The sequence below is a fragment of the Epinephelus lanceolatus genome, chromosome 21 (assembly GCF_041903045.1).
Source record: "Epinephelus lanceolatus isolate andai-2023 chromosome 21, ASM4190304v1, whole genome shotgun sequence".
NCBI lineage: Eukaryota > Metazoa > Chordata > Actinopteri > Perciformes > Serranidae > Epinephelus > Epinephelus lanceolatus.
Genome location: NC_135754.1, coordinates 24,909,251 through 24,928,495, shown reverse-complemented (window position 1 = coordinate 24,928,495; position 19,245 = coordinate 24,909,251). Strand labels below are relative to the sequence as shown.

Genomic DNA, 19,245 nt, shown 5'->3' with positions numbered 1-19,245 from the left:
AAGGAACCCTGCACATACTTTTGTGCCTTTTGCGAGCCAGCTTTTAAGAGTTATGCTGCATCTGAGGTTGCTAAACAACCCTAACAAGTACTGTATGATAGCCTATTTACCTGAAATCCTGAGAGCAGAGTTGATCTTCCTCTAGTAGCTGTTTATAAGTGTGCAGGCCTATCGTCTGTGGGACAGATGAAAAGCTCTGGGTAGCCTGCACCAAAATGATCAACTTCTCTGTATTTATCACAGACTTACCAGAAGAAGGTAAAGATATCTGTCAGCTGTGATTGGTTGTTCCTGGTCACATGACAGGCGGTGTCCTCTGTTGCATTCCAAAAGTTGAACTTGGTTTATCTCGGGGTGCAGCTGTTGCATGTGTACTGCCTCTATGGCAGGAAGAGCAGCAGCAAAGACCCCCATGAACAGAACAGAGCAACATCAATGACAAACAGAAATGACACCAATAAGTCAGACACAGCATGAAAAGGAGGACCTGGGGTGGAGTTGGGTTGCAAAGCAGCTTGCAGAGGAAGCAGCAACAGTAGGCACGCCAGAGCAGTTTAAATAGGGTGCCCTGAAGGAGATTCACCAATTGGTTGCATAGAAAGGAATCAGCTGCTCCATCAGTTTGAGATCAGCTGATGTAGCTGGGATATGAGCTGAGCTTGACATCGTGTCCTGCCTGAACTAACGCTAGTTTATGTTATTACTTTCATCAAGGAAATTATTTATCAGTTTGTGTATCTGCTTGCTCATACAGATAGCAAGACATTAGAAACTTGGAATTACGTCTATGAAAAAACTGCTGCTAAACACAAATCTATTTATGGCTTTTATGATGATTTTTTTTCACGTGATAGAACTTCAGTTTTCAGCCTATTGAATGTGTTCAAAGTGCATGGATCACTGCATCTTACTTATTTTTTTTTTCCGCGTGACTCTTCAGCTCATCTCCAGAGATCAGGGCCATCTCACAGTTTCTGCTGCAGCCTGAATCTGTAACATTCTCACAAATTGCGTCTTTCAGTAAGTGTTTAACTCTGCCAAGCACAGCCGTAGACAGACTGCATATTGTGCATGAATATCACACGTACACAAAACAGCTGAAGCGCTTAATGACATGGATTAATGTTGTTTGGAATTGGTGTGACTCAGCTGGGATTCATGCAATGAATGCACACACTAGTTAGGTTAAATGTGGGGCTGAGAGGAAATACACTTCTCACTCCGCAGGCCAACGATTTATGAGTGTAAGGGGAGTATTTTGACTAGAGATCAAGTGGCTTACAAAGGATTCCTCCTGCCCATCCTGAGACAGAAGTTTGTTTCACGTCGGGTCTGACACAAACATAAATCACTCCACGAAAGCTGAAATAAGAGAAGAAATATCACAGGTGTCAGATTCCCACAGTCATTGACTTATTTATGTGCTGTTCATATTTTTCAGTGGCAGACTTCGGGATCGCAGACCTCCCTGCGGCTCTGGATCTCGTGGAACATAAACTGTCAGAGTCTGAGCGCAAGAGGAGGCACGCGAAGAAAGATGACTACAACATCGAGGTGCTGCTGGCTGTGGACGACTCAGTGGTGCGCTTCCACGGCAAGGAGCATGTGCAGAATTATGTTCTCACACTCATGAACATAGTAAGTCTTTTCTGGTGTTTGAATCAAATCTAATCAAATTCTCACCACCCAACATGAAATATCTTGACCTGCAACTAACCATAATTTTCCTTTTCGAGCAATGGGCTGTCGAACTTACTGATTTATTGAACAATTGGTTGTCCTAAAGTTGTGTTTTAAATGTCAGTAAATTGTACAAAATACCCACCACCCAGCCAAAGGTGACATCTTGAATCTAGTGGCGCTGCCTATTTGGTGATTACCACTACCAGCACTGTCTTGACCCAACAACATTGATGTGGGAACATTGTGCCCACCCTCCAGTCTCCTCCAAGATCACCCTGGTGAGTAAGCAGCTACATTTTGAGCCGGAGAACCCTGTCATTGTTATCTGTGTTCTCTCTTTTTAGTTCTGCCACCAGGGCGGTGTGACCAGCTGTAATTGTAAATGAGTGCCACCTGTAGCTGGCTCCCACCTGAGTGGCCAAGGCTAACGTTAGCTAACCAGTGGAGACCGGAATTTTGCAAAATTTGCAAATCCTGGGATAGCGAAGGAATGAAGCACCCTACGCTTGCTATGACTGGCTAGTACTCATTGCCTTTGTTGTAGGATTGGTTAGGGTTAGGGTAAGAATGTCAGGGTAGGTCAATCAGATGCAGAGTACAGTGGGCCATTCCTTTGCTATCCTAGGATTCTGGAGTTTGCAGCTGGAGGGCAGTGGGCATCACGTTTCTGCCTGTTAACGCAGCTAGCTGTCTGTCTGTCAGCAAAGTCAACAGAAAATAAAAGACAAGGCATGTATGTTACAAAGCATTAAAATTTCAAAACCTTTGGGGCCCCATGTACAAAGGCTACAACCTTGCCACAGCAGCTGCAGGTTCGATTCCGACTTGCAGCCCTTTGCTGGATGTCATCTACCCTCTCTTCCCCTTTCACACAAGCACTGTCCGATTAATTAAAGGCCAAAAAAATCGAAACCTCTAAATGGATAGGGCTTTTTATTTGTATTTTACATTTTTTACATTTTTTTTTTTTTCCCTTAAAAATTAATTGGTTAGTTACCAATTAATGTATGTTGGGCTGTCGAAAGCAAATTAATTGAAATTGGCATCCCTATGTGAGACAAAGAAAAGCTTCAAAAATTACAATATCCAGCTTGAATTAATGAATATTTGGCATTTTTTTCTTTAAAAATAACGTAACTACCTGAGACCCTGCATCCTCATATAAAGACATTACATTTTGGTTTTGCTGTACCTTATATTTTATTTCGCAACTTAGACCTGTTGTCCTCACTTGTGGACATTTGTTTGTGCAATGTAGTTGTAGCAAAAGCACAGTACACTAATCCATGTAAAAACAAGATGGCAGCCAACTCTGCCAAGTCAGTCCGCAGCCAGTCCCAACACAAAAGTGGATAAGCTCCTAAAGTTGGAAATGGTTTATTAATACCTAAATACACTTGTAGTTTGAAATGTTACACAAATTTGACCAATTCTAGCAATAATAACAAGCCGAGACACTGTTTATAGGACGTACTCGTTTGAGGAAACTGGGACTGGGACTCTGCATCTGATTGACCTACCCTGACAATATCTATATTGTCATTGTACATGTACAACGAAATTAAATCCATCCTCCTCAGTGCAAATATAAGTAAAAAAGACCTTCTAAAAACAATAACAAACTATATAGTTAAATGTAAAACAGCAAATGATATTACACTGAAAAACACAAATGCAGGGCATTCGGCCTATTGCACAAATCTCTGATATTGCACTCAAGCATATTTCTACACTCAAGCCTTTGTGAGTTCATTAAGTGCAGTTATTGCCTCACGATAAAAGCGTTTTGTTAACCTGTTTGTCCTTGTTTAAAGTGTCCTGTGTTTCCTGCCCAAGGGCAGCAGTTCAAACAGATGGTGTCCTAGGTGGGATGGGTCCTTGAAAGTGTTCTGGGCTTTTTTGAGGCAGCAGGAACTAGAGCGCTCTTCAGTCTGCTACTGTGCAGCTGGCATACCACACACATATACAGTACGTTAACACACTGTTTGTGGAGCAGTGGTAGAAGAACACAAGTGGTTTCTGGGTGAGCTGGTTCTTCCTGAGACATCTTGAGAAGTAGAGTCTCCATGCTGTGCCTTCTTAATCAACGCTGTGGTGTTGGCGCTCCAGGTCAGGTCCTCCTCAGTCTAGACAGCCAGGAACTGGAAATCAGAGACCCTCTCCACACAGGTCCTGCTGATGCTTAATGGCTGAATGTCCGGTGTATTCCTCCTGTAGTTGCTAATCAGCTCCTTGGTCTTGGTGGTGTTAAGGACCAGGATATTGAACCTGCACCACCCAGTCAGCCAGTTAGTTTTATATTTTCGCAGCATTCACACAGGCCAGTCAGGTGAGACAGACTGTTTCTACATTCACTAAGGACAGTTTTGGAGTGTAGAGCAATGAAAATTTATGCAGAGTTACAAAATGACCATATCACATGGCTTTTTGATTTGTTGCATTATTTGCAGTTTAGCTTTTGCACAGCCGGGGCATTAAAATGAACAGTTTTAGACTTTAACAGTGACCATTTACAAAACATTGAACAAATGTTCAGCCATTTTCAGGCACTAAAATATATAGTTTTATACTTTATTACACATTTGTGACTATAAAAATAAACCCAACATACCCATAGACCCTTTTAGGGCCAACGTCACAATGACGTCAGTTTGTTAGCTGGAGGCAAAACACGACTCTCCACCACAGGGCTGTAGGCTACATAGGAGTCTTAAAATGTCGTCTTGTTGTGTTATTGGGAGCCAGAATAGAAGGAGTCATGGTTCAGAACTTATATCACATACCAGCCGCCACTACCCCTTAACAAAAACAAAGACAACTGTGGTTAAATTTGATAAGACGAAAGGACTGGACAGAGGCGATTATCAAAAATACTCACCTGTGCACACTTCATATCAGGTTAGGGAAAAGTATTTCCTGTTGTAGGAATGAATAACGTTATGTGTATTAAGGGTTATCATGTCCACCTCATCAGACACTGGGGAGGTATTAAGAGGAGTATTGGATTTCTCCGTAACGTTAACTTTTTAGCGCATTAGCTAACGTTAGCTTCAGTAGCAAAACAAACTGGAGGATCATCCTCCTTGTATGATTGGCATAGTGGGCGGCAGTAGCTCAGTCCATACTTGGGTTGGGAACCGGAGGGTCGCCTGTTCAAGTCCCCGTCCAGACCAAATATGGAGTGTGGACTGGTGGCTGGAGAGGTGCCAGTTCACTTCCTGGTGCCCTTGAGCAAGGCACTGAACCCCCCAACCGCTCGGGGCGCCTGACCAAGGCATATATGGATATATTGGTTAACATCCATGCCAACGTAAAGGGTGCATGGAAGTATGTGGACAGTTACGGTAACATCGTTTGAAACAGACGTATACATTTTTGTATGTAAAGGGAGCATAAATGAGCCCTACGCCAATCAGAGGCAGCGATTGCATTCCGTACACAAGCACACAGAGAGAGAGAGAGGGAAAAAACACACGACTTGTCGACTTCTCCTGGGGGGTGTCGACTTGTGCCACTGACGTCGACACATCGACAAATCGGCTTTTCTGTTAATACCCTAATATATATATATAAAAAAAAATCAACCACAAAGCCGGCCATCTTGTCAAATCATCCATCCACTGAGTGAGAACATATGGGTCGACCAGTCTGGTCCCATTGGTCAGTGTTTACTTATTCAAGTAACACTTGCGGTTCTGGAGAGTGAGTGCACTTGACACGGTGCATTCGTAAATCAAATCTGGTGCTCTACACCAATATGAGAGCCCTGTTGGTCGAAGAAACGGAGAGTTATGTTTCTATATAAATGAATGAATGGTTAAGTTGATCACACATTCACTTCACTCGGCGCTCTGCTGCCACTATGAGAGTGCGGTGCTCTGAATAACACTCGGAATGAGTATTTCTGAACGCACCACTCACATCATCGTCCTACATTGTCTAAAACAAGCCCACCGAACTTGGTAACTAGCACTAGCAAGTGTCTGTGCAGAACTGTTTTGCCTCCAGATAAGCCCCGCCCACTGAAAAATATCACACTGTTTATAACAGTAAAAGGGTCTATATGAGGATATCCTTTTTTCCCCAAAACATAATGCTAGTTTTTATACTTAAATGCTCGGACCTTCTCATCCCAAATAGCCAGGAGAAACTTACATACCAAACAAAAGCTCATTTCTCAGGAGGCTCAACATTGAATCTGTTCTCAAAATAAATGCTTGACTAATGGACTAATCGTTGCAGCTCTATAAATATCCCTTTTTGACATGAAAACACTGCTGCTGAGTTTGGTGGACTCCCACCTGTGGAGGTGTCCTCTCTGACATCAGACCTTGCCACACTTCTCCCCAGACCCCCACTTCCTCTAGCTGTTTATGGATTACCGATGAGAGGTGAACAAAAAAAAAAAAGAAGAAATTTCTCAGCTCATTCATTACGGGTTCCACCAGCTCCTACCACCATAATCTACTTAATGGGCCCTAATCGCTCAAGTCAGATTTTCACAGGGTGCTGGTTTCACTCTGTAACAGTTACCATTTGGACCCTGCATGGTGGTCTGATTAGCTGCACTAGACCAATTAAAGAGTTGACTGGGAGCTGTGCGGGGCAGTCATGGAAACTAGCGCCAGGAGTTCACTCACACTTCCAAGCTCTGCTGACATGGAATGATGTGCTTATTTAATTGGGATAATATATACACAGTCCATCTCCAAATGTCTCCTGCAAGAGAAATGTCTGATTTTCATGACCTTGGCAGATTGTACTGTGAAGTAGCTGCGAGAGTGTGCTCTATAATTATCAGTTCTTAGTTCCTAGTGCTCTCTGATAAGCACTTATTTCAGATCCATGGCAGGATGAGATAATTTCAAGACGTCCTTATGGATAAAATTTACTGAACTATGAAGTGAAATGAAGTTCTTCACAGTAATATCTACATATTCTGCTTCATTCTTGGAAAAGTTTGACAAGAGAAATGTGCAACTTTCAGAAATAAAGGCGCAGTTTAAACAAACGAGGGTCAAAACTCTTTAGTTCCACTCGTAAGCCACAGGCTTGCTGTGTCTGAAAGAGCTCTGCCCACTCAAATCCCTCTGAATCCCTGCTCCGTGGCTGCAGAATGTGTAGTACCACCTGGAGAAACTCTCCCCGAGGGATTGATTACTGAACATCCTGTCTGCGCGAAGCCAAGGTGACTGCTGAGGTGCCTGCCGCACAATGGCTGTGTTGTTACAGCGCGCACCAGGTTTTGTCCACGTCGATGTGATGCTGTACACAAGCCAGGGACACCTAGCGCCTGTAGCCCACAGCTGCTATTCTCATTTTCAGCCACAACAGTCCGATTCCCGCCCTCTGTGTGCTCCTCCTGGCTTTGTGATTATCCCTGTATACGAGGGGTTGGAGGACTCACAAAAAAGTAAAAAAAAAAAAGCTGAATGCATCTCTGAGTCAGGAAAAGTTTGCAGTGTCAATGTTCATCATAGAACCTTCATGATGCTATTTTTGATGCTGTCCTCATTTTTCAACAGCCTCTGTGTTTTGGGTCCAACATAAACACACGTATATAGGTCAGTATAGACCAGTCTAGGAATGTGAGCTTGTAACAAATCTGGGAGAATTTGGGGTCACTTGAGTGTTCCTTACAGCCCTTATTGACCTGAATGGGCTTCTGTGAATGGAATATTTGCTTAAATGCCTTGGGTGTAACCCTGAGCAAATTTGGACAGAAGCCAAGATAGCCTTTCTTCAGTGACAGAGCTTTTGTTCTGCACGGTCATAATTAATACTCAGAGAGAGCTCAGTGGCGCACTCTTGTAGTAGCACTCTGTTATTCTTTTTACCATATCTGAAGCTTCGTGAGCTGCACAAGGACAGATACTGAAAGAGCCTGACCGAGGACACGTCTGTTTTTTAAAATGAACATCACTGTTCATATAAATTAACCATAAAACTGACCTGAAATAGCTGTCACATCTCTCCCTAACGGCTATCCATTTTTAGATTTTGGGCTATTTTGCTTCCATTATATGTCCTCTTTCAGACTAGCAGTGGTGCCCCTAGAAATGTATCACACTGGTGGCCAGATGGGGCCACTAAAATCAAGTGGCACATCAAAACCAAAAGCCATGACTGAAGTTTAGGAACTCTATTATGTGGTTGATGTATATAGGCTACTTGCTATATAGGTTAGTGGCAAACTATGTCAATATGGAGAGTTCAGGAATCACATACATAATCACATAGTTTAGTTTCTTCTTTTTTATTCTAACACTTTTTATTGGGGTTTTCAAAGTTGAACAAACAGTGGCAATAGTATAAAAGTGAAAACAGAATTTATGATACAAAAATATAGAAAATATTCAACAAGTCAGAAATCCAAAATACTCTAAAGGGTGATTTGTCATACATGTATAGGAAAAGACACGTTTGCAATATATAATAATTAAAGATAAAAATTTAATAATATCAATCTACGTGCAAGTAGAATCACAAATAATTAGGGATGCACCGAAATGAAAATTTGTGGCCGAAGCCGTTTAAAATTAAACACTTGGCCGAATACTGAGTACCGAATACCGTTGTTTAGTTTTTCATTAGTTTTTGCAGATGAACCCCCTCCAGATTAGTGTTGTCACGGTACCAAAATTGGGACCCATGGTACGATACCAGTGAAAGTATCACGGTTCTGAGTAGTATCACGATACCACAGCGAAAATGAGGCAGATGTGCCTTTTGTCATTTATAAAAAGATAAATCACTTTTCTATAATACATCAATGATATTTCAATGGAATAAATTACTTATTGACTTATTCATACTTCAAAAACAACATCAATAAGTGATTAACATAGGGGGGATCAAAATAAAATAAATAAATAAAAATCAACCAGCCACCCTCCTCCCCTGACAAGTAAAGAACAGTCCCTTAAGTGCGGTGAGGTTTGTGGACTGTTACCTGCCACAAAGAGTAATGTGAACGGCTCGTTTCTCCTCTGACACGCCACATACTGTGTGCTGTCACGGCTCGGCTGTTCAGGTACTTTTGGGCAGTCATGACAAGAAGTTATTCACCTGGACCCGGACTTCTCCGTCGCTGGTAAGCCGTTATCATGCGCCGCCGTATTTGACAGGAATACATTCCTGTCTGTGTCTGTGACCCCCGTTCAACCCACAACCGGCGGGATTCGCCGTTTCGTTTCTGCTGCTAGTTGAAATCTGTACTCGCACAGCGTGCTGAATGATTTATTTTGCTCGCACAAAACTATTTTTAGTCGCAAATGCGAGTGCAGGAGTAAAATATCGCCACACTGCCGATATTTTACTCCGTCCGTCACCGCACGCTGTTTGATTGCGTTATCAAAACACGCCACTATTATTTGGCCTTGCTTTTCACGTGTTCCACCGAATACCTAATGTGTGTCTTTTTTGCAATATTCGGCCAAATATATTCGGTTACCGAATATTCGGCGCGTCCCTACTAATAATATCATATGAGGCTGAGAACCGGTTAACACAAGGTCAGAACCTTTAATACCAAAGAATGCGGTCAGTGGATCAGGATCCACAGTTCTACCTAGGACATCTGATAGCGACTGAAAAATATTGTGCCAATATGTTGTGACTCTTGGGCAGTGCCAGAAAATTTTAATTTCTTATTTTACTGTTAATATCACTAATTATCTAACGTGCATTGACTAATACTGGTACAGTTCACATTTTGAATACCAACAACAGTCTTGTTTTAATGTGTTGCGTATGAGTCATTGTTCTTCAAATAGGTTGGTTTAGTTTAGGAGACTCGTGGGTTCCCATAGAACTCATTATTAGATAGATAATGGGTCCCATAGTTGAAAATTGCCATGTCAGTTGTTCCCTCGCCAAAATTTAGCCTAACTTTGAAACGTTATTTAGACCAGTGGTTACCAACTGGTGGCTCATAGTCCAAAAGTGGGTCTGAATTGACCCTAGGTGACTCGCGAACGTTCTAGGTTTGTAAAAAACAAACTTTATTTTGAAGCACAGTGGATTTCCAGCACAGAGCTTTTATTTTGGAGTGCTGTTTCCTGCTGTAGAGTGAGTGACAGCTACTTGACAGAGACAGCAAACTAGCTGGACGACGTGGCCAAACGCAAGTATGATGCCGAATGTATGGACCTTGAACTGATGACTAAGGAGAAATCTGGACCCCATAGATGGACCAGTTGGGAACCACTGATTTAGACCCCTTCCCGACAAGCAATGCAGATCTGGTTGGTACCAATGGATGCTTTGGTTGGGGTGACTAGCTTGAAAAGATACCGTTACCTTTGCGTGATTAGCTAGCTTAAAAATAAGCACACCACAGCCTCTGTTAAGACAGTAATATCGACCTCCAGTTATTTTCCCCATGAGGAGTCAGCAATTGTGTCAGGAGGGCCATGGCCGCCTGGTCCTCCCTTGGGGGCACCACTGCACACTTGTGGAAAGTAAATTTCTAAAAGACGGGTTTCATGGTATCTACTAGTTAGAATTTTTACCATCTTCACCAGTCGTGTCCTAACAATTTATTTAATTTGATAAAAACAAAATGAGTTTCTGAGTCAGAAATCCTCACTTAAGTAGCACTTACATACATCAAACATTCCAGTTTTGTTACTGTCTATATCCTGAAGGTTTTCAAAGAGAGGTTTGTTCATACATTATTCATAGCCTGATTTATACAACATTTTATTCGTGAAAACATGGCTGAAATTGATTTTTAATGGCTGTTAACAGTATTTTCTGAATCATGGAGTGATAAAAAAGAAATATTCAAAATTTCCTCTGCAAAATCTCTAATATGTCGCCAAAATAAAACAAGAGTTTTGAGCCTGGCTTTATCCACTGTTCAGAATTTTGTTCTAGAAATGTAAACAAATATGCATATATTTAATTAGATAAGCCTCATTTGCATATTTAAACATACAATTTCAGAAATCTTGTAAGACAGTCAGCAGATTTTATAACACAAAACGTAAGTTAAACAAAGTAAAAGAAACTTGACGTACCGGTTTGACAATGAAAAACAACCTTTGTCATTTCTGTTCTTTCTCGTTATTTGTTCATTTATCATCTCAGCTCTGCACATGGCTGGTTGTCTTGGTAATTCATATGCTCATATGCTGTCTCTTGTGTCAGGATTGTAATTTTAATGAAATTAATACTTTTCTTTGCATATGCTTCAGTAGCAGCTGGACAGATTAAAGCTTACAGACAGAAATAACATCACAGCTGCTCAGCGCCTCTGTTGTAGAATTAATGAAAACATCTGACTTCACCTCAGGGCTCTTGTAAATTCAGTGTCTCGCAATGCCAGATATTAGATAACCTTTGGTAGATTAATGTTGCATGTCAAATTTGAAATGGAGAAATGCTGCGAACAAAACCCGTCAGTTTCATTTTTCACCATATTTACGAAGCATTGAAAAATACATTAACTTTTCTGTTTTCTGTTTAAATAGTAAAATAAAAGAAAGAAGAACAACTTCGATATTGTGCTGAGGGGGAGGTTGTTGATTTCCATTTTTCTTTAGGTATTACAGTGTATCTTTGGATTTGGCCCGGAGCAGAAAAATATTTTCATGTGTTTTCTCTCCATATCTTAATATTGTCCCTGAAAGATATTGTACTGAAAGATCAGAGGTGGATAAGTTTGAAAAGTAATTAAAAACACCTAAAACTTATTCTAACTGGGAGGCAGTGTAAGGCAGCCAGGACTGTATGGATAAAAAATGTTTTCTTTTGTTAGCGTTGCTAAACTTCAGTGTTGGGCTACATTGATCTGATATGGACAATATTACTGATTTGTAGATGAAACCACAATTGAGACAAGAAGTTAAGAGCTTTTCAACCAGAACCGTTGGAAGCGGCTGCAAAAAAAAAGCCTGAAAAAAGGCAGCCACGTACGCTCTCTCCTCATTAGAACTATTGAAAAAAAGACCCCGGCACTGAGAAAAAACCGCTATGTGGACCCACGCCCTGAGGCGTTCACTGATACCAGCCTGTCTTGTTGGGCAGGGGCTAATTAATGCTCCAAAGTTGGGCTAAATTTAGGAGAGGAGAAAGTGGCATTGCCATTTTCAAAATGGTGTAATGGAATATTTCTGCATACTGGGGTCCCTAAACAGTCTTTGAGTTGCATAAATTGGGTATAACTGGACACCTGAGACACTTGTGGACTCAATGAGCCTAACTGTATTCTTGTGTGGTGTTGTTAGTCTCCATAAAACCCATTTAATTGTGTGAAACCATTTGATATTGCCTGTGTTAGTATTAGAGTCAAGCTATAACCCCGGGGGCTGAAAAATAAAGCCAGCACAGAAGTGCCAAAAACTGCAGTTCCTCTAATGGCCACTTGAGGCTGGTTCCAGTTAATCCACATAGACCCCCATGTTACAATGCCTAACTTTACAGCAGACATAAACATGTTTACAGCCTGGTACAAAACAGTTTTGGTCTCTGTGGCTAATTTCAACATTAATGACAGCTGTACAGGGGGTGAATTTTTATCCATCCATCCATCCATCTATCCATCCATCCATCCATCCATCTGCTTATCTGGGGCCAGGTTGTGGGGGCAGCAGGCCAAGCAAATCACCCCAGACGTCCCTCTCCCCAGCAACGCTTCCCAGCTCCTCCTGGGGAACCCCAAGGTGTTCTCAGGCCAGATGAGATATGTAATCCCTCCATCATGTTCTGGGTCCGCCCCCAGGCCTCTTACCGGTGGGACGAGCTCGAAACACCTCCAACACAAATCGCCCAGGAGCCATCCTGATCAGATGCCCGAACCAACTCACCAGACTCCTTTCGACGAGAATGAGCAGTGGCTCTACTCCGAGCTCTCTCCAGATGTCGAAGCTCCGTACTGTATCTCTAAGGCTCAGCTCAGCCACCCCACGGAGGAAACTCATTTCAGCCGCTTGTATCAGTGATCTCATTCTTTCGGTCACTACCCAGACCTCATGACCATAGGTGAGGGTTGGGACCTAAATGGACCAGTAAATCGAAAGCATTGCCTTCCGAGCCAGAAGGCAATGCTTTCCGCCAGCATCACTGCAGAAGCCGCACCAAACGGCTGATCCATCTCACGTTGAACAAGATCCCGAGATACTTGAACTCCCTGACTTGAGGCATTAACTCTTAGTTAACTTTTAGTCGTGCACAATTAAGGGCATTGCCCATTTGATTGACAAGCTGTCAGAGAGTAGTGTCCTCAGTCAGGGTTCTCAGTCAGATCCACCCACTCTTCCAAATATGGTCGCTTCTAGTATCAAGAAACTGAGAGGACGACAGCCGAAATGCCGATCTTGAGGCTTCTAAACAGGAGTCCACAAACCAGTGGGTGACATCACGGTAGCTATGTCCATTTTTTTAAACAGTCTATGATCAGAGCTAAGGGTGGTGGTGGTGGTGGTGGTGGTGGGGGTGGTGGAGTGGATGAGCAGCCAGATTTGGAAAATTTTGTCTCTGTTCATAATCCCTAATAGCTGGCCCTGACCAGCAGCCACATTAAACGCTGGTGAATAAAATGGAAGATCTATTTAAATTGGTTCCATTTGCTCCCACCCAGTGCCCGAGTCTCTCAAAGTAAAATGGCATCATCAAGGTATCAAAGACTGCACTAGCTTGGAAACCACAACAATTTTAGTCCTGTTGCCGCAAGCCTTGTGGATATTATTCCCTTGAACTGTTTATTTCTTTTCAACAGTTTCTGAACTAATGTGAATTTGGAGATAGGGGGGTAGACAAGGGAAAGATAAGTTTGTCTCCGAAGTAGAGGCTGTATACAGGCCTGTCATGAAATAAACCAAGAGAAAGACTCATTAACACTGGAAGGAGACCCAAGGGCAATGAATCTGAAAATCTGAAAAGAGTTTTGATGGTAGAAAGTTCAGACGGGGCAGACAGACGGGTGAGACACAAGTCCTTGAGGGAAACAGAGGCTGGGTACTTTTTTTTTTTTTTAAGATATTTTTTAGGGCATTTTTCTGCCTTTAATTGATAGGATAGTGAAGTGTGAAGGGGGGAGAGAGAGGGAGAGACATACAGGGCCACAGGCTGGAGTCGAACCCGGGCCGCTGCGGCAACAGCCTTGTACATGGGGCGCCTGCTCTACCACTAAGCCACTGACGCCCCCTCGGTACTTTTTTTAAATCTTTTTTACAAAGCACACTCGTGCTGTAACATACCATTATGTTAATGGTATATAGAAATCTCATATTGTGCTGAAACTTTAAACATCAGTAGGAAAAAATTTGAGCTCCATGCTCACAGCGTATCAACCTCATTGACTCCAGAGCTGATGGTTATTACAAAGATGTACTGTCAGGGGGATGCAGTTCCATGTGAGAGTTGATGTAGATAAAACAAGTTATACAAGCTATAAATACAAGTTGAGATCAGATGTTTTACAACGGACTTTTAGGGGGCTGACATTTTGAAAAGGTGTAACTAGTTATATTAATAATCAGTGTTTAGGTACACCTAAGCTTTTTCCTGCTCTGACATGTTAACATTAGTTAAGGTCAAGGTGATGAAAATTCAACAAATGTTACAGTCAGCATGAGAACAGCGACTCATAGGATGACCTTTAGGTGTGATAAGATGAATAGGGTTTTTTTAAGGGTCAGTTCACCCATGGTTCAAAAGAACGCATGTACACCATGTAGCCCTCACTGACCTCTGGTGGCATTTACCCAGACACATGTATTTGTTCAGGTAATTACAAACTTGTGGCTGACATTTCTGTCGCCCCGTTGGTAGTGCGATTTTGTTTGTGGTGCTCAAAAGATCTTAAACATGAAGATGTATACAGCAACTTGAATTTTCCAGAAACAACAACTTTGAAAACACTGCTGACCATGTTGTAATTTGAGTCTGGACTGATGGAAACATAGATGCAAACGCGCATATTTGCTGCCTGATTGGGTCTTTTCAGTCATGACATGTCAAGCCAAAACATTTTAGCATTTGTAATTTTATCCTTCATGTGTCAGTACTCCTTTCCTATCACAATGACGTCCTCTGGATTGGATATTGCTCCCGGTACCGCTCTAATTTGCTACTGTATTTTCTTTGCAGTCAGTCTATTTTACACCGCCTTGACCACCTTATACCATTTTGTTGCCGGCCCAAGCAAAGGAATCTATGGTCTGACTGTTCACCATCTCAGTAGGGTTTTCTTTTGAGTAGACAATCTGCTTCCTGTTTATATAGGCACATGTATGCCCAGTGTATGTTAATGGTCATGTGATATGCATTTTTGGGTGTGCTGATATGGACAAGAGTAATGGTGCTAAACCTCTCATGTATACAGAGATTGTCTGCATTTTAAAATTAAAAAAAAAAAAAAGCCACTGAAAAATGAAAACGTATTAAGCAAGATTTATATTTCTGCGGCAGACCCTACGCCATAGCCTACGCATGTGGCATACACCGATGTGAGGATTTATACTTGTGCGGTGGTGTGTCTGTGTCACTCTGCAGTTACACCTCCGAAACACTAGTTGGCAGCAGAGGTTTCTGTGAAATGCTGTAGAGATTAGTTAATTCAAAACCATAGAGTTCAAAACACACATTAAACACACATTAAACATGGCTTAATTGAGACAATTTCAAACACAAGTACACAAATCGGCTTCACTATAACTCGCAGCATTCACAGACAAACACTTGTCTTTATCTGGACACATTTTTCCCACAAATACAACATGCTAATGTTTTTAGCACAAGCTTATGGCATTTTACATTGTATTTATTAGCCTAGTGATGAGTGGAGATTTCCTCTGCTCATATGAAGCCAGGATAAATCACACACAAGACCTACAATGCTATTTTTGTGGAGGCTTTATCATTTACACAATTTATTGTTTCTTATCTGTGAAATTAAAGTAAATAAAAGCTTCGTTTCCACTGAGGGAAATGGTTTCTACAGCGTAGGTTACGGCATGCTCTGCGTTGACGACAGCGTCAAATTCAACGCAGAAGTAGGTAGATAGATAAATAGATAAATACTCTATTGATCCCGAAGTATAAAGTCTGCCATAGTGTGGATGTGGCCTTAGTCACTCTGGATGATCCATTTCACTCCACCACTTTCACTAAAGAAATAGTACCAATGAAAACTGCTGACAGTGAACAAACAGGACATTGTTTCTTATAAACATTACCATTAAGTGTTTCAAAATGTCATTTTTCAATGTTGTGACCACGACAAATGTTATTTCCTTTTTTTTTAAATTGGTGTTTTCAGGTAGAAGGGACAAAAAAGGGGGATGGGGGTTGGTTAGGGCCACACAGTGGTACAGAACAGGGTTTTTCAGTGAGCCAATCAATAGGTTACATCTGTGTATGGCAGCTGCTCTGTAATTGGATGTTTCTTGTTGAAATGATTCTTGGGGCCACAAATGTTTTAGCACAGACTTGAACCATCTCTTTTTTTAAAGATCAAAGATTCAGGTATTTTTCATAATGTAACAGATCCATCATTGATCCCTCTGGTACCATATACACTCATCAACTATGCCTGCACATGGTGTTCCCTATAGAATGTTCATGATTAGAGTACCTGTGCCCTTCATTCAGCCCCCTCCTGAGTTCTTCGTCACTGATCATATGTCCAGGTTTCACAGAAAGATTGTTTTCCTCTGTTCAATAGCAGTGCATTCAGAAAGTATTCAGAACCCTTCATCTTTTTACACATTTCATGTTGCAGCCTTGAATTATTTTCCCCCTCATCACTCTGCAGTTAATGCCGCATAATGAGCAAGGTACTTACCCATAGTCAGTGTATTCCCCACAATAAATGGTGGTTGGCAGACTCCCAATTTGGAAAAACAGGTGGCAGCATGGAAGCTAAGCAATGTACTGCTGTTGGTGGGGGTGGCAGCAAAACGTTTTTTAGCCACTTAAAAAAAGAGTAGTATCAATTTGAGAGCATGTAATGTTTAGAACATTTTCACCACTGTTAAGTGACAGGGAACAGAAGCCATAATATAGCTCTCTTTAAAGCCACCAGACTCCTTTGACAAAAATAGTATTTTACCCAGTAAAACACATGAGTTTCAAAACTGACATTGACACAGTTGGTTGGTTTGTTTGTTACTGTGTGACTTTGGTGTTTAAAATAGTTCAGATTCACCAAAGTTACACAACAACACAAACCATCCAATTGAGGCAGTGTCGGACCAGAAACTCCTGTGTTCTGTGAGGTGAAATGACTCTTTTTGTCAGTTTGGTAGTTTTGAAACAAGTGACAGAAGTTTCCACCAAACGCTTTCAGTATGGTACCTTTGGAACCACAAGTAACCCTTCAGCCATGGTAGCTAGACCCTAGCGGATATTTAAAAATAGCAGGTTTGTGCATTTAGTCCTTCTCAGGCAAGCTCAGGAGTTTAGTGTTGCCGTAGCCCACAGGAACAACGCTGCACGACACTTTCTTTTTCTCAAAGTAAGGCTTGTGATATATGCTGTTCACATAACCTGGTCGAAATTAATATATATATAAATGCTTGAAGATCCACTCATTACTAAAAGTGTGTGTCATATAAAAACTAAAGTGATGGTCAAAGTTGTCACAGTGAAATTTAAGGTGTGCTGATGGATTCACGTCATCAACTCACTCATTGAGTAACATTACAAGTAAACGTTCCACCTTAAAAGTCGCCGACAGTCGGCACAGTGCAGGTATTTTTTTCTCAGACTCCAGCTGCTGCAAGAGGCAGCAAAATGTCCTTTAATTTATAGTTACAGTGACCGTCCTCTATTGATCAATCAACAGACTGCAGTGTTCACAGCTCCACCTTTTAGTACCAGATCTGTGTGCTAGGTACCCCAACAGAGGGGGGACCAAAAATGGTGACGGTACAGAACGGTTCCATTGGTACCATCCACAACTTTACACAGTGGGAAAAAAAGCGCACCTAACTGAACCGTACTGTGCTGCTCAGTAGAAACGGGGCTATAGTGGCTTCAGTTTCCCACCAAAGAGGGCTGTCTGCGTCAAGGTTAAAGCGTTGTACTTGACCCCCATTTTGTAGGGAAAACACCTAAAATGACATACCCAAATTAAAATGACTGTAGCTTCTGAACCGCTCTGACTACACGCATGCATGAGGTCTTACCAGAAAGAAAACTCCCTGAAGTTGCTTGTGAAAGTGTCAGAAACACTGTAGGTGATACAGAGACAGAGTAATAGGCCTCTGAAATCAGTAAAAAATTGAAGATTTTGCCAAAAATAAAATAAAAAATGTGTTTCAGGATGAATAACTGTCTGTGGCTTCATCTGAGCAGGTAAATGACACTATGGCGCTGTAGGCACCCTATCAATGAACATTTGTTTCAAATTTGAAGAAGATTGCTCAAAGTATGACCACTCTACGGTGTTTTTTCTATGAAAAGATCCAGGCGAAGCTCCAAATGACAAGAGCGCTCACTCCGCTTCAAAACAGTACTATCAGTGATCAAACAACACTCAGCCAGCTTCAAACATTGTACCTTATCTAAATCAGGTGTGATTATGATAGCTGATGTTGTTTATGACACAGAAACACCATAAAAAATCACCAAATAAAGCCATATGAAATGTGAAAGTTATGATCCCACTTTCCAGGCGGTATATCTCAGCCAAAAATAGTGGTAGGAGTGAGACTCTTACCTTTTATAAAACAGCTAAGTTATTAGTTTATCTTTTCCCGTTGAAAAACGGCATGACATGACTTGTCACCACTCATCGTGATTTTGGACTTTGTGTATTTAGGCTGCTCTGGTGCGAAATACATAATAAATAAGGGAAAAACGATGTTATTTTTGAAAAGTCGAGAGCTTCCTGAATCCAGCAATACCAAACATCACATGGTTTGATGACGTAGTGTACCTGGGAGATACCATTTAACAGAGGAGGAGGGGAGCGAGGACGTCGGCGTCCTGGTGGAGTTAGAGAGGTTAAAGTGGTGAAAATATTGCAAATATACCGTACACTTAAAATAATATAAATTTTTTAGGTTGCGAAAATATACTTTGCTGCTGCCCCTGTCCACAGCGGTACATAGCTTAGCTTCCATGGCAGTGCTTCTGTCTGCTTCTCCAAACTGGGGGCATGCTGGCCGCTCTCTACTTAAGGTAATGCACTAACTTTGAATAAGTATGTCATACAACCCCACTTCAAAAAATCTGAACTATCCCTTTAAGTGAGAAAATATATGGATTCTTGTGTAGTCATATTAATTGTGTTGGAAGTTGCAGGAATAATTGAGATGAGTGTGAAGGAAATCAAATTAGGATATTACGATAAATCATGCACAGATGTTGCACAATTTTATTTCTAAGCTTTCAACATGATGAATGTTAAATTTGCGAGTCAGTCACACGCAGCGTCGACCCATGTGCTTTAAAATACCAGTTGTAAACATATGTTTCCTCTCAGTAACAGCTCCACTGGTGGAATGTGAGGGTGCTTTGTGAAACTAAATATCTCCATGTTTACCAATCGAGAGTCTCCCGGTCTGTTAATTACCATCCATTACCAACATGTCCTGACTAAATGACTTA

The 19,245-nt window shown here is 41.5% G+C and overlaps 1 protein-coding gene across 2 annotated transcripts in view; it reads left to right on the top strand.

The window, feature by feature from the left end:
- The window catches only part of adamts14 (ADAM metallopeptidase with thrombospondin type 1 motif, 14), a 95,027-nt gene that overhangs the window by 23,112 nt on the left and 52,670 nt on the right, over positions 1–19,245 (top strand). For both annotated transcript variants that reach the window (XM_033611365.2, XM_033611364.2), the window contains exon 4: positions 1,442–1,638. In XM_033611365.2, coding sequence (XP_033467256.1) covers positions 1,442–1,638 — 197 coding nt within the window. The remainder of the gene's footprint in view (positions 1–1,441; positions 1,639–19,245) is intronic.